General features: G+C 34.3%; 1 protein-coding gene across 5 annotated transcripts in view; it reads left to right on the forward strand.

The window, feature by feature from the left end:
- st3gal5 (ST3 beta-galactoside alpha-2,3-sialyltransferase 5) overlaps positions 1–14,429 on the forward strand; it is a 41,073-nt gene extending 26,644 nt beyond the window's left edge. For 4 of the 5 annotated variants that reach the window (XM_048179635.1, XM_048179634.1, XM_048179636.1 and 1 more), the window contains 5 exons: positions 1,111–1,448; positions 13,006–13,192; positions 13,286–13,444; positions 13,535–13,760; positions 14,178–14,429. In XM_048179635.1, coding sequence (XP_048035592.1) covers positions 1,111–1,448; positions 13,006–13,192; positions 13,286–13,444; positions 13,535–13,760; positions 14,178–14,218 — 951 coding nt within the window. In that variant the 3' untranslated portion in view covers positions 14,219–14,429. Of the gene's footprint in view, positions 1–1,110; positions 1,449–13,005; positions 13,193–13,285; positions 13,445–13,534 lie in introns of all 5 variants that reach the window. The other variant, XM_048179638.1, reaches the window with a different exon arrangement.
- Positions 14,430–14,726: the final 297 nt, after the last annotated feature.

The following is a 14,726-nucleotide window of genomic DNA, read 5'->3' on the forward strand; positions in this document are numbered from 1 at the left end:
GAAACAACTTATTTAGTGCACTTTCTCGCTAAATTGCTCCCAAACATAAGATTGTTGTCTATCATAATAGTATAAGTACCCCTAAGTTCTAAAATACTTAAAGTATAAATAATTTGCTATTTTCCTGGTTGTTTACACCTTTATTCCCAAGACTTTACATATTGTTCCCCTATACTTACATGCACTTACTTTATAGGCACACTATAATTATCGAAAGTTACGCTGTAAATTCGTTATAATTATGCGGTACTTTCTGGGCTGTAATCTAAAGCGTTACCAACAGTTCTTTTAAAGAAAACATTTCATTCTACACCAAAAATTTACCACACAATTCATTTTGGGACTACATTAGATGCTAACTTATCATTTAGTTAGCTATATTGAATGGAGCTTGTGTGTGTGTGTGTGTGTGTGTGTGTGTGTGTGTGTGTGTGTGTGTGTGCATAAACATATATATATATATATATATATATATATATATATATATATATATATATATATATATATATATATATATATATATATATATATATAGTGTATATATATGTTTATGTATGTATATACATTTTTGGAATTTGAAGATCAAAGTAAATTGTACTTAATTTGTCTTCTGGGAAACATGCAGGTATCTTCTGTTGCTTCCAAAGTTTTTTGTTTGTTTGTTTGTTTTTTTAAATCATGAAATTGTATTATTTGTGTCCTAATAAGGAAAATGGCAATAAATTAATTTTCTGATAACTTTGGTTCCCCCCTTTCGTTTGTTTTTTTTGTTGTTGTTTTTACTTTGATCTTTGTTTAAAAAATTTGGTGCACTTGCATCCTGCTCTCCCTTGCCTCTCTGCGTTACAGGGTTAAAAGAGCATGTTCAAACTGAGAATAGGGCCTTTGATTCTTGTGGCACATCATAAATTACCCCCCCTTTTGTTAGGTCAGATATTTTCACAAAGTGGTAGCAATCGGTTAGGTAGGATCTAAACCAGACTACTGCCTGTTCCCGATTGCCAAAACATGAAATTACTATTTTTGCTGTTATGTATAAGGTAAAAATAAATGTTTTCAAATTTGTGTTGAAATGAGGATTTGCTTTAAGCACTGTATTTTCACTTACAGCACATCCATTCCTATGTCAAAGAGATACTGGCCAAAGAATGCAGACCGTCTTTTGCCCGACAGAGAATGGAAGCTGAACATCACAGCTCCACACCAGTGGTTGAGCCCTTTTTGGACAAGAACACTCATTTAAATGATAAAATATTCCAGTATCCCCCACCATTTGGTTTCATGGATTTGAAGAGCAAGCTTCAGGAAATCTTGAACCTCCTACCAGCCTCTTCTGAAGTGAGACATGGAGGGCGAGATTGTCGTCGATGTGTAGTGATTGGAAATGGAGGGATACTGAAAGGATTAGGACTTGGACATCTTCTTAATCAGTTCAATGTCATCATCAGGTGAGAGCCTGCTCCTATTAATTTGTGTGTATTTTTTTTGTTTGTTTTTTTTTGAGCTAAAGGACCTCTAGGGCTGGATGATATAGTTTTGTTATATATATTTATATATGTTATGATCTGAAATGGTTATAATTGCCTCCAAAATCAGAGTAACTATCATTTCAGCCAAACAGCCATTAGCAGCCAAATACATTCTAAATATTTAAAGTATAATTATATAATAATAAGAATATATATATATAATAAAAATGCATGCTATTTCTGCTGTCCAAAGGCAAAGCGCAGTAACTACACATTTGATCAAAAATGAGTTATGGCTTGAAATGGGCTCTATAACATCTGTTCTGTCTTGTGACAAAGTATCCCGGTTCAAAATTGTCCCGTTTCTGAGAAACGAGGGTGTCAAAATTGCAGTAACTACAAAATTGAAGCTAATACCAAGGCAAACCGCAGTAAGTGATGTTACTGCGTTCTAGCTTTGTTTTCCCGGCTTTGACACCCTGCGGCATGATAGTTTAACTCGCATTAAAACGCAAATATCCAAAGACGAGAAAGGAAGATAGCAAAATATTAACTCCTAGCCAAGCAAATGACAGCTTTATAATCAATTAACATTAACTTTGCTAGCTGCTAGCAAATTAGACCGATATTTTAGCCTACCTGCGCTGCTCCATTGATGGCTATACACTCAACGTAATCAGGGGCGGACTGGCCATCGGGAGTACCGGGAGTTTTCCCGGTTGGTCACTGGACAATGTGGGCCGGCCCGTTGCGATGTAAATATATGTGAAGAATGAATAAAAGTAAATTTACGTAGTGTGTATCCTCCGTCAACCCAGACGAATTGTTCGTGCAGGCGCGGCCGACCCACTTCAGCCAAAAAAACTTAGTGTGCTCAGTCTCTCTAGCGCTGTCTGTCTGTCTGTCTACTGTCCACAGAAACCGAGCAGCGTGGCACTTTTACTGTTTGATTAAAAAATAAATACATAAATAAATAAATAAACAACGGACATTCATTTACAGGCATGCACTTCTGACCTTTTCAGATTTTTCATATTTTAATGACGTTATTCGTCACACAATGGACACAGAAACATTAACGTTGTTTCAGCATGTCAGATAAGAGTGAATGTTTGTGTATCTGTTATTAGGATTTCTTCAGTAATTTCACAATCATTTGAAAATTATTCATAAAACTCGAAATATCATTCGCAAACTTATACTAAACATGGCCTAACCAAACATATTTAAGTAGCCTATGTCCCGTGTTAGGAAAGTGTCTAAAATATATCATTTTCTAATTAGTTCACATGCATTATTTTACACACTGGTGATCAAGTTTGAAATAATACTTCTTTAATGTTTTTGAAAGAGGAAGGCAGAATTTATTTGATCGAAAATAGTCAAATAGCTAAATTTTCTATGTGGATTTATTGTAAAATGTAATTTATTCCACTGATTAAAGCTGAATTTCCAGCATCATTACTCCAGTCCTCAGAGCAATTTTAACATTCACAACATGCAAACGTCAAAAAAAAAAATGTTAAAGTTATTAAAAACAATCAACATGTAGTAAGAAACACAACAAGAAAGTTGGATGAACACATTTAGTTTGTAGATACTGCACTTTGCTTTTGCAATAGTGTTTTAGTTGTTTAAGGTCATCCAAAGGCAGAGTGCAGTATCTACATTTTGGAGGTCAAAGGTCACATCAGTGGTCATGGTTTTTATCTATAAAAAATTTCTTCCTAAGAAGGCATTACATGAATGCATTACCACTAATCTACCTACAACGTGTTTGACTGGCTGGTGTAAAAACTTTAAAGGCGTTTTTCTCAGTTTCAGTGTTTGCGTAGTTACTGCACTTTGCCTTTGTAGGGCAGTTTTTTTTATTTAGTACTGTCCTGAGTAAGATATTTTACATAAAAGAGGTTTATATATAGTCCACAAGACAAAAAAAATAGCTGAATTTATTAAAATAACCCCATTAAAAATTTTGGGAACCATTCTTAATACTGTGTGTGGTTACCTGGATGATCTACGACTGGTTGGTTGGTTTGTTTGTTTTGTTTTGTAATGGTTGTTCATGAGTCCCTTGTTTGTTCTTGTTTGTTCTGAGCAGTTAAACTGGGCACTGTTCTTCAGAAAAATCCTCCAGGTCCTGCAAATTCTTCAGTTTTCTAGCACCTTTTGCATATTTGAGCCCTTTCCAGCAGTGACTATAATTTTGAGATCCATCTTTTCACACAGAGGACAATTGAGGGACTCAAACACAACTATTAAAAAGGGCAGTACTAAATGAAGGGGGGAAAAAAAATTCAACAAAATAAGAAAAATTTGGACATCTTCATGTTCAAAAGTTTAATGCATCGCGTTTCCTTCTAGAGCAGGGGTTCCCAACCACATTCCTGGAGGCCCACCAACACTGCACATTTTGCATATCTCCTCAATCAAACACACCTGATTAAGGTTATCAGCTCATTAATAGTGACTCAAAGGCTGCGTTTACACTTGGCATTAATATGCGATCACCGTGATCCGATCAAGCAGATCAGATCATTAGCAATCAGGACACAGCGCGTTTATATTTGTTCACATTAAGTGGCCTCTGTATCTGGATAACTGATCGGATTTCTGTTTCCCGCACAATATTTAAATTAGGCGCGTTTGAAAGGCAGATGCTTCAAATGGCTTCATAGCATAAAAAACATTAGCCTAATAATGCAGTGCACACAGCACGGAATTTTTGTGATTTATTTTTCAGGTTTATTTTAATAAATTCAGCTTTTTTTTTTTGTCTTGTGGACTATATGTAAACATCTTTTGTGTAAAATATCTTACTCAGGACACTACTAAATAAAAAATATCATGCGTTTTGTATGATCTCTCATTTTGTTAAAATTATTCACATTTTCTTGCATTTTCTGCAGGTGGTTCTTATAAGCCATAATTCATTCTGGCACTCTCACACTTACATTCTCCTTTCACATACATTCATTTCAACACTTTCACACACTTACATTCTCCTTTCACATACAGTGGGTACGGAAAGTATTCAGACCCCCTTAAATTTTTCACTCTTTGTTATATTGCAGCCATTTGCTAAAACCATTTAAGTTCATTTTTTTTCCTCATTAATGTACACACAGCACCCCATATCGACAGAAAAACACAGAATTGTTGACATTTTTGAAGATTTATTAAAAAAGAAAAACTGAAATATCACATTGTCTAATTTACCAATAAACCAGTTTTATTGATTACAATTCAGACGTGAAGATATTGGAAAATTTTAAATAAATACAATGTAATTGGATATTCCAGGACTTCAAATGTTATTTTGAGTATGATGACAAAAAAATATATTTATTCATCCTTCAGAGATTGTCCCCATTTGTAAAACTGAAAGTTTCAAGATGTAGGAAATCCAACATTTAATTGAAAACAAACACTTATTTTAAAAATAAAAATAAACATTTTAAAAATAAAAAAGACACGAAAAATACCATTATAACCAGTAGATAGTGGTAGATATGCACTTATTGGCTTATAAAGTTCAGCACTTTATGCGCTAAAGTAGAAAAAGTCGCAATGTCTTTCAAATAAATCTTTAAATTAGGTCTACTACGCTTTTTATGAGAGGATTTGTGAGTGTAGGACTTATTAAACTGGCACTAAAAAGAAACTTGTTTAATGTTTTGAGGGATATTGAGCTGAGTCTACCTTTAACAATTATGATTGGCCATTATTTTCAACAGTGCTTTCAGCATGTGCTTGGCTACAATACTAAATGTTGCAAAATCACTACGTAAATAGACACATTTGAAGCGATTAACGCGCCAGGTTGGGGTGAAGCTGGGGCGACTGACTGCACCCCTAGCAAGCCTATTACGCATAAGCGACAGGCCTGAACAAACCAAGCAAAATCTAAATCATTTGTGTACTCCTTGGAACACCCATATATACCCCCAGTTGGGAATCACTGATCTAAACATTTGTAAAATACTCCACACATCCACTGGTTTATAATAACTTTATTTTCGATACAGTTCTTAATGCAGCTTATTTTATATAGTTTTTACCATGCCTAAAAATATTGCATACATTTAAAATTGTTTAACAAACATTTTATAAATAAAAATTATACATTTAGGTCTAAAAGTAATTCAAGTGTAATCAAAAGTCCCATGCCGTTTCCACCGCAGTGCTGCTGATTCTCCTGCTGGAGATGGGCTCGTGTTCGGCGGCAGAACTAATTTCAGACCACTGCCCTCCGTGTCACTTGTAAGATGCTGTGGCTGCTTCCATAACCTGCCCATAAACAATCAGTGCACAGTTCTGAGAACACATTTCAATATCCAAAGTATTTATATTCAGTATCTTTAGGAATAAATTGTTAATTTTATGCAAGGTATCAAGTTTCCTTCATCCGAAAGACGGATGCGACAGAGCTCGTTTACTGACATCGCATCCCTGTAGTTTGCTTTGCATTAAATAAAATGATTTACAGCACAGCAATGATTGTATAGATAAAATAAAACATACACAAACCTGTATTTCAAAGACGAAATGTATCAAGTCTATATATTATGTTTACATGGAACATAATTATAGATTATGTTCCACGTTATTTTGAACTGAAGAAATGTCACCTGCTCCAAGACACAATAGCGGTGTCTGATTTGATTCATGAGCGACATGAAAGTTGCATATAGTATATATATAATTATGTTCCAAGTTATTTTGAACTGAAGAAATGTCACCTGCTCCAAGACACAATAGCGGTGTCTGATTTGATTCATGAGCGACATCTTACGTTTATTTATTTAGACATAACTTTTTTGTCAACACTTGACCCATTAATATTAGCACTTTTTCTATTTCTATTGTTTATTTATTTACTTAAAAAAAAAATCCTTACAATGTGCACTTTGCTAGAATAACTGGGACTTGACACAGCACTTGCATTGTAGCCCTCATGTTGATTAGATTGCTTCTCCTGTTCTCATTTTTAAGTTGCTTTGGAGAAAAACGTCTGCTTAATGATTAAATTAAAATGAAAATAAATTAATGCACTGACTGTTTTAGCCTATTGTATGAAATGCTTGAATGTGGACATGTCCACATTTGTGTATTATGGTCTGAACAGGGTAAGTTTTCGGTAAAAACTAAAAACAACGCTAAAAGAACACAAATTAATGCCAATGCATCGTCCCCATATTGGTTCTGTGTGTTACTGTATAGTTTTTAAAGGTGCCTATTTTATAGTATATAAATGTCAATGAGTTAACATCTATACCTGTGAAGTTAGGTATTAAAAATCCAATTACTTATGTATTCACCCCTCATTGTGTGTGCATTATAATCTGCCTATGTACGGGATGAAATTAGTTTAAATTATTAACACTCATTGAATATCCATATAGGTGCATAACTAGCAAATAAAAAAAATATTGGTGTACGCCTCTGATCTTCTGAGTTTGTCATTAAAGACATTTATCCTGTTTCTTCTTCGTATTCGAGTTCATACACATGCTAACCATGACAGAAATAAATATTTATTGCTTTATCATTCATAAAGTCATACATTAAAGAATGCGCACGCTCCTTCCTCAACCATCTACAGACTCTACACTGAAATAGGGATGTATTGTTGTAGGCCAAAACCAGGAACTGAACTAGAATTAAATGTCTTGTTTTTGTTTTTTGTTTTAATGGGTTTTTGGTTGAAAGCTTGAAATAAGGTCTGTGGTGAACACAAGGTCAAGATATTTTCCCATTTTATTCTACGATGTTAAATACATCAGTAGTAGGGGTGTAAATCGGACAGTTCATCACGATACGATATGATATCGATTCTGTTAGCCAGCGATACGATATTTTCCGATACCTCAAAAAATTCCACGATACAATTACGATTCGATTCGATTCAGGGCTATATCGATCGATTTATCGATATTTAGGTATTATGTGCCAGGTTTAGTTACATAAGCTTTGGTTGTACAGGATGTCCATTCATCTGTTGTGATTTCGACTCATTCTGCGTAAGTTAGTGTGTGCTGTATATTATCTTTAACTTGCCTGTACAGCTTCGGAATGCAACTTTCACTGAAGTGCTGTCTTAATGGAATGCTGTCGTGCAGTGCCATAGAACGGCACCTTTTTTCACAAGATGTAATATAAGTCTAAGCTGTCCCCTGAATGTGTCTGTGAAGTTTCAGCTCAAAATACCCCATAGATTTTTTTAATTAATTTTTTTTAACTGCCTATTTTGGGGCATCATTAAATATGAGCCGATTTGGCGTGCTTCCCCTTAAATGCTCGCGCTCCCTGCCCCCAAGCTCGCGACTCTATAATACATTGCATAAACAAAGTTCACACAGCTAATATAACCCTCAAAATGGATCTTTACAAAGTGTTCGTCATGCAGCATACCTGATTATGTAAGTATGGTATTTATTTGGATGTTTACATTTGATTCTGAATGAGTTTGATAGTAGCCTATGTGTGGCTAATGGGCTAAAGCTAACATTACACACTATTGGAGAGATTTATAAAGAATGAAGATGTGTTTATGAATTATACAGACTGCAAGTGTTTAATAATAAAAATAACATTGGTTCTTGTCTCCGTGAATACAGTAAGAAACAATGGTAACTTTAACCACATTTAACAGTACATTAGCAACATGTTAATGAAACATTTAGAAAGACAATTTAAAAATATCATGTTATCATGGATCATGTCAGTTATTATTGCTCCATCTGCCATTTTTCGCTATTGTCCTTGCTTGATTACCTGCATAAAGTCTGATGATTCAGCTGTGCACAGATCATTAATACTGGCTTGTCTAATGCCTTGAACATGGGCTGGCATATGCAAAAGTTGGGGGCGTGCATATTAATGATCCCGACTGTTCCGTAACAGTCGGTGTTATGTTGAGATTCGCCTGTTCTTCGGAGGTCTTTTAAACAAATGAGATTTACATAAGGAGGAGGAAACAATGGTGTTTGAGACTCACTGTATGTTATTTCCATGTACTGAACTCTTGTTATTCAACTATGCCAAGGTAAATTCAATTTTCAATTCTATGGCACCTTTAAAGCTTTTGTTTTGTAAAAGGCGGTTACTAACAAGTTGCTAAATGGGAATATAGACGTTGTTTGGGACATCGAACATCATCAGTCAAGCAAAACTTTGACGTTTTGTTCTACAATGCAAACTGCACATACCCATACCGAAAACACACATTTTGAAGCAGTCATGTTTCTAATAAGTAAGTAGGTTTGAGTGTGTGCAGTTTATGTTGTCGAACCCTGATAGCACACATACATCTCGAAGACGTCTATTTGATGTGTGTTTACATCTGGAAGACGTATTTTTTTTTGGAGCAGGGGTCGGCAATTAAGTTTGGCATCGGGCCAAAAAAAATTTTCGCCACTAGAAAATTTTTACGAATTTTTTTAAAGAAATTAGGCTAATTGATAAAAAATGCAACTAGAATTGCCTGTGACAGACTGTTACAGTGTCTTTTGTAACTGGTATTGAGCTGTTACTCTGTGTTAAATCTTGTAGTATGTCAGTCTTTAACAAAAAGCCACATTTGTGTGGCAGTGTCCAGGTTTTACACTAGATAAATTAATAAAGCAGAGTAGTGACTCACAACCTGGCAAGTATCTTCATTCACCAACTTCCAACACAGACACGCCTTGTTAAAACACACATATGTGGGAGATGTGGAATGGATAAAAATAACCAAAAAATAAAATAGGACATTAATAAGCCCATTAATGGCATGTTTGAGTCATGCTCATGACGAACTATGTTTTATTTCCATATTGTGAATAATAAATGAGTATCATTTTAATTTGCTTGATACACAATGGAGCCTAACTTATTGTAATAATTATTCAACGTAGCCTACGTTTACACACAGAATTATTCCTTGGCATTCTCACGTACTAAGGAACATTTTTTTAATTATTTGCATGCTGGAGGTACGCTATTACGTCGTGTGCAGAGTTATGTTAACATTTAAGCTAGCTTTCAAGTAGATTCATACTGTCTTCTTTACGTTAAGTACTATATTGTTTCTTTTAGATAGACTGTCTATCTAAAAGAAACAATATAGTATTTAAGCTAGCTGGTGAGAGAAAATGGCAGTATCAAAGAGTCCAAAGAGGAAAGTTGACAGCGAAAATAGGGCATACAAAGAAGAATGCAAAGACAACTATGTGTTCATCCTACCTGGTTTTGTGAATGCAAAGCCGGTGTGTCTTATCTGTACGGAGCCCCGCACATGACATGCAAGAAAAAATTAAATCGTGCACACAATGTACTAATTAGTTCCCTCGATTTACTAAAACGTGCACAAGATTTACTATTTCGTTCCCTCGATGATTTATAAATCGAGGGAACAAAATGGTAAATCGTGCACAAATTTTAGTAAATCAAGGGAATGAATTAGTAAATCCTGCGCATGATTTACCCTACTTTTTTTTTTTTTTTTTTTTTTTTTTTTTTTTTTCCTCCATGTCATGTCCGGGGCTCCGTAATTTCAGATCCAGCCACTATCAGAATAATCTGGCTGCAGGCACAGGCCAGATATTATTGCTGGCGGGCCAGTTTGGCCCATGGGCCACCTATTGCCAACCACTGTTTTAGAGTGTTTGCTCATCTGCAATTTGTCTATAGGATGTTTCCTGTCAAATAGATGTTTAGAAAATGTCTTTAAGATGTTTATGATTTAGAATGTATGTAAAACGGACGTCTTAAGGACGTCTATCAGATGTTTGAAAACAGCAGATGCTTTCCAGGTGAAGCGATCTTCAACAGATATTTATCTTGCAGACGTATGTGTGCTTAATATTTCATCAAGTTGTGTACAACTCGTGGCTTTATTTTACTCAAGTTGAAAAACCCCATTATAAAAACCCCATAGGAAAATTTTGAAGAAACCACTGGCAAATTAGTCTTTATCTACACTGCCAGTGCGCTTGCTCATAATACAACACGTTTGACAAGAAAGACAGCGGGAGCAGTAAAAGATGTCTGTTATGAGACTGTGGTCAGGCCAGCCTCCAATTTGAAAAACAGTCATTCTAGCCCACGTTTGTGGTAACAGTCAAAACTTCAACATAACAGAAACTTTCAAATTTCAAAGATAACTGAACATTAAACATTAACAGATATTTCCCTTCACTCAAAAGCACATAAAATAACACTTCAATATTTACTCTCCATTTCCAGCCATATGCAAAACATGCTGGGAATTAACAATGGTTATTGTAAATAAACTCTAAATAAAATCGCATAATAGAACTAATTCTATTAAAATAAATAGGTAGCCTTCTTTCCTTAATTTTATAAGCTTAATCGGTTCCTCAATTCAAGCCTATTTAATGTACAACACTGAACCACAATTTTATTAATAAAATGTACACACTATTTTTAATTAATATCTTACTTTTTTTATGAAAATTACAAGGCCGACGATTCATTTTTTACAGTGAGGCCTGATAATGTGAAAATGGCTTTAAATGTTGGGTAATAATAATTAGGTTAAAAAAAATATCAAAGTCCCTCTCTGATGTGGAATACACATTTAAGCCACTTCACCTGTCAATAATGAATAAATAAATAAATTTAAAATACATAAATGACACAAACAGCATAAATAAATTTAAAATAATACAAATATAAAAAATAGGCCTGATAACGTGACATTTACTTTAAATGTTGAGTAATATTAATTAAGGTTCAGAAAATATCAAAACAACTGTCTGATGTGGAATAATAATAATAATAATAATAATAAATACTTTGAAATCTGAAAATTCATATAGTTTCCACAGCCCAGTTTCACTTTAGATTGACACCCAGCATTTATGGAGATTATGACGAATATGTTTCTGTTATTAGGTTAAGATCCTCCTTTGTGCCAAAATCCATTATCATTGAAGCATATTTTGATGGATTGTGTTAGTTTGAAATCTGTTAGATCTCTTTATTTTTCTGTTGACTTTTACAAAAAGATTTTTAATGAAGTAATGCCTGATTTAGTTCTAGAATTTTTATCTAAGATTAAATTTAAAAATCTATTTTTTTTTTTTTCCTTTTATTAAAATAAATCTCGTTCTCGCCATGAATATAGCCAAAGTAGCTTGTATGGCGTTAAATCATAAACAAACAAACAAACAAACAAACAAACACTTTAGATTGATAGTAGACCTTCTCAGGGTGTTACTCACTCAGTCTCAGGACTGTCTGATTTTTTTTAATTACAAAATAAAAGCCCTCTAAAACTATACAACCTGTTTTGCCTAGCACTTCAAATAACTGTGAAAAGAAGAGTCTGTGTTTCCAGAGACCAGTTTCACATCATATTGATAGTAGAGCTTCTCAGGGTATCATTCACGCAATGTCAGGACTTGTTGATGTTGCATTACAAAATTGAAGCCCTCCAAAAACTCATACACTGTTTTTATTATTATTATTATTATTATTATTATTATTATTTAGATAGCTCTAAAAAAAAAGAGAGAAGTCTCTGTTTCCACAGCCCAATTTCACTTCAGATTGATAGAAGACCTTCTCCAGAGTGTCACTTACCCAATGTCAGGACTGATGTTGCATAATAAAATAAAAGCCCTCCAAAAACTCATATATAACCTGTTTTGTCTATATATTCAGATGTTTCCACAGCCCACTTTTACTTCAGATTTGTAGTAGACCTTCTCAGAGTTTTACTCACCCAATATCAGGAGTCAGTCCTTCTCAGTGTCACTAACCTTTTTCTCAACGAAAATAACCCCATAGCACCATCTAGCGTCCAAGTTGTATGTTTTTAAGTACCTGTTACTGGCAAATTTATGTATCTTCCTAAAACAACAATACAAATATTATTCAGCATGTAATTACATTTCCTAACTGAAAAGGTGTATAGTGACATCTTTGACTTGTTCATTTGGGTGTAAGTAAGGTTCTTTGTAAAATTGCTTAAAACAAATACACTGAATTGGTTGTGCAAACATTGGAATGTGCAAGCATATTTATTTCTGTAACATCTGTAATTATTATTTAAAAAAATATCTCTGAGATACGAGGAAGAGACTAACGAGATGGATATGAAGATGTGAAATGAAGAGTCTAATAACTTTTATTTTATTAGATAAAAATTTATTTAGAGTTTTCCTTTGGGGACATTTGCAGTTATAAAAGAAATTTAAATAAATAAAGCTATAAAGCAAAATATTTTATTGCAATATTCAGCATATAGCGCAAAATGTTTAAAATCACAATAATATTGTATTGTTCGCATTGTATAGAATCGTGATAATATCTTATCACTGTGTCTTTGTTGATTCCCACTCCTAGTAGCCACTACAAGCAGGTTCATGAAATTGGTCAACGGTTAGGTGCATTTTTTTTTTGTAGTACTTGTATATTGTAGTTTTTGTCTTGCAACCCATTTTAAGGTCCTTTTACTGAGTTTCACACTTGTCAAATGTTTGTTTGTAAATGTTTAAAAGAGCAGAGGAAACTTGTTTCTGTGCAGACTGAACAGTGGTCCTGTCCAAGATTTCAGTGCCGATGTGGGGAACCGCACCTCTATCAGGATGAGTTACCCTGAAAGCTGTCCAAAGGTGTGGGAAGATAGGGATTTAGATCTCAAGTATGTGACTGTGATCTATAAGTCTGTGGACTTCCACTGGCTTCGTGCAATGATTACCAAGACATCCGTTGTGAGTGCTTGTTTATTCATCAGATGATTGTCTTTTAAAATTTTGTTCAATACAGTATGTCTGAACATCAAGTTTTAACCTGTAACTTTTCAGTCGCTGTGGGACTGGCTGTTTTTCTGGCAGAATGTGCCAGTGAGTGTTCCAATCAAGGCCTCCCAATTCCGTCTCCTGAATCCAGAGATTATTAGAGAGACGGCCTTGGATCTACTTCACTATCCCAATGCTAGAGAACGGCTCTGGGGCTGGGACCAGGTGAGTTCCTTTTAATTCCTTTTTATAGGAGAAAAAAAAAAAAAACAATAGATAAATATATATTATTTTTTTCCCCTGGTCCCTCTCTAGAATGTCCCTACTATAGGAGTCTCTGCTCTCAACCTGGCAACATACATATGTGATGAGGTCAGCTTAGCAGGCTTTGGCTATAACCTCAGCCAGAAAGAGGCTCCTCTTCATTACTATGACGACAGACCCATGACATCCATGTTAAAGGAAGCCATGCATGATGTACAGACCGAGACTGTTTTTCTTAAGCATCTGGTAACTTCAGGCAGTATTACTGACCTTACAGGTGGGATACACTGCAGCTTCTGTTCAAGCTAAATGTATTCTTTACCACCAAACACCTCTATGGGCCAAGCTTTCACAATAGCACATGTGTATAAGAATTCATGCAAGTGGAGGAAGAACTCGAAAACTCTATCAATGGAAAAAAAAATTTGTTTTAGTAACCTGTGAGACTGATGCTGTGACTTTTATTTTATGTCAAAGTTTTAATTTTCATTTTAGTCTTTTGTTTTAAAAAGATGTTTTGCCAGAATACATTTTGTTGTTATTTGAAGCAATTTGTCTGGCAACTGTCAGGCAAAAGTCTGTTTTTATTTAATTTAAATTGTTCATTTTTTTTTTGTCTGACCATGCTTAAAATTTGTCATTTACAATTATGTATGTAATATTTTTCACTGCAATAACTGTACTTTTCCAACAGATGGAGCAGTTGCAGTTTTCCTGCAAGTGTGGGTCTTTTAAATTGGTATAACAACAGTAATAATAATAATTACACACACAGAAAACATTTAAGTTTAAAAGGTTTTCAGTTAAAACCCTATAGTATTGTCAATTCAAAATCCATATTAAGTCATAAGGCACATTGTTAGTTCTTAATTGTGTCTTCTTTTTTTTAATTCTGTATACACAAATTAATGCAATAAATACAAAATAAAATAAAGAAATATTGTGATTTATTCATTTTTTATTGTAGGATTAGATTATCCAAAATGCACAGTGGCACTGTTCATTTTGCATAATCTGTTAAGGAATAATCCACGGTTGTGACACATCAAATACTGTTTCTGGGTCTGTTTCAAGTGAGAATACTCTCCTAACATCCATTTATGAGCATTGTGTATTTAAAGCTTATATTTAAAGGATTAGTTGACTTTAAAATGAAAATTTCCCTAAGCTTTACTCACCCTCAAGCCATCCTAGGTGTATATGACTTTCTTCTTTCTGATGAACACGTCGGAGGTATGTTAAT

Source organism: Megalobrama amblycephala, unplaced genomic scaffold, assembly GCF_018812025.1.
Source record: "Megalobrama amblycephala isolate DHTTF-2021 unplaced genomic scaffold, ASM1881202v1 scaffold265, whole genome shotgun sequence".
Taxonomy (NCBI): domain Eukaryota; kingdom Metazoa; phylum Chordata; class Actinopteri; order Cypriniformes; family Xenocyprididae; genus Megalobrama; species Megalobrama amblycephala.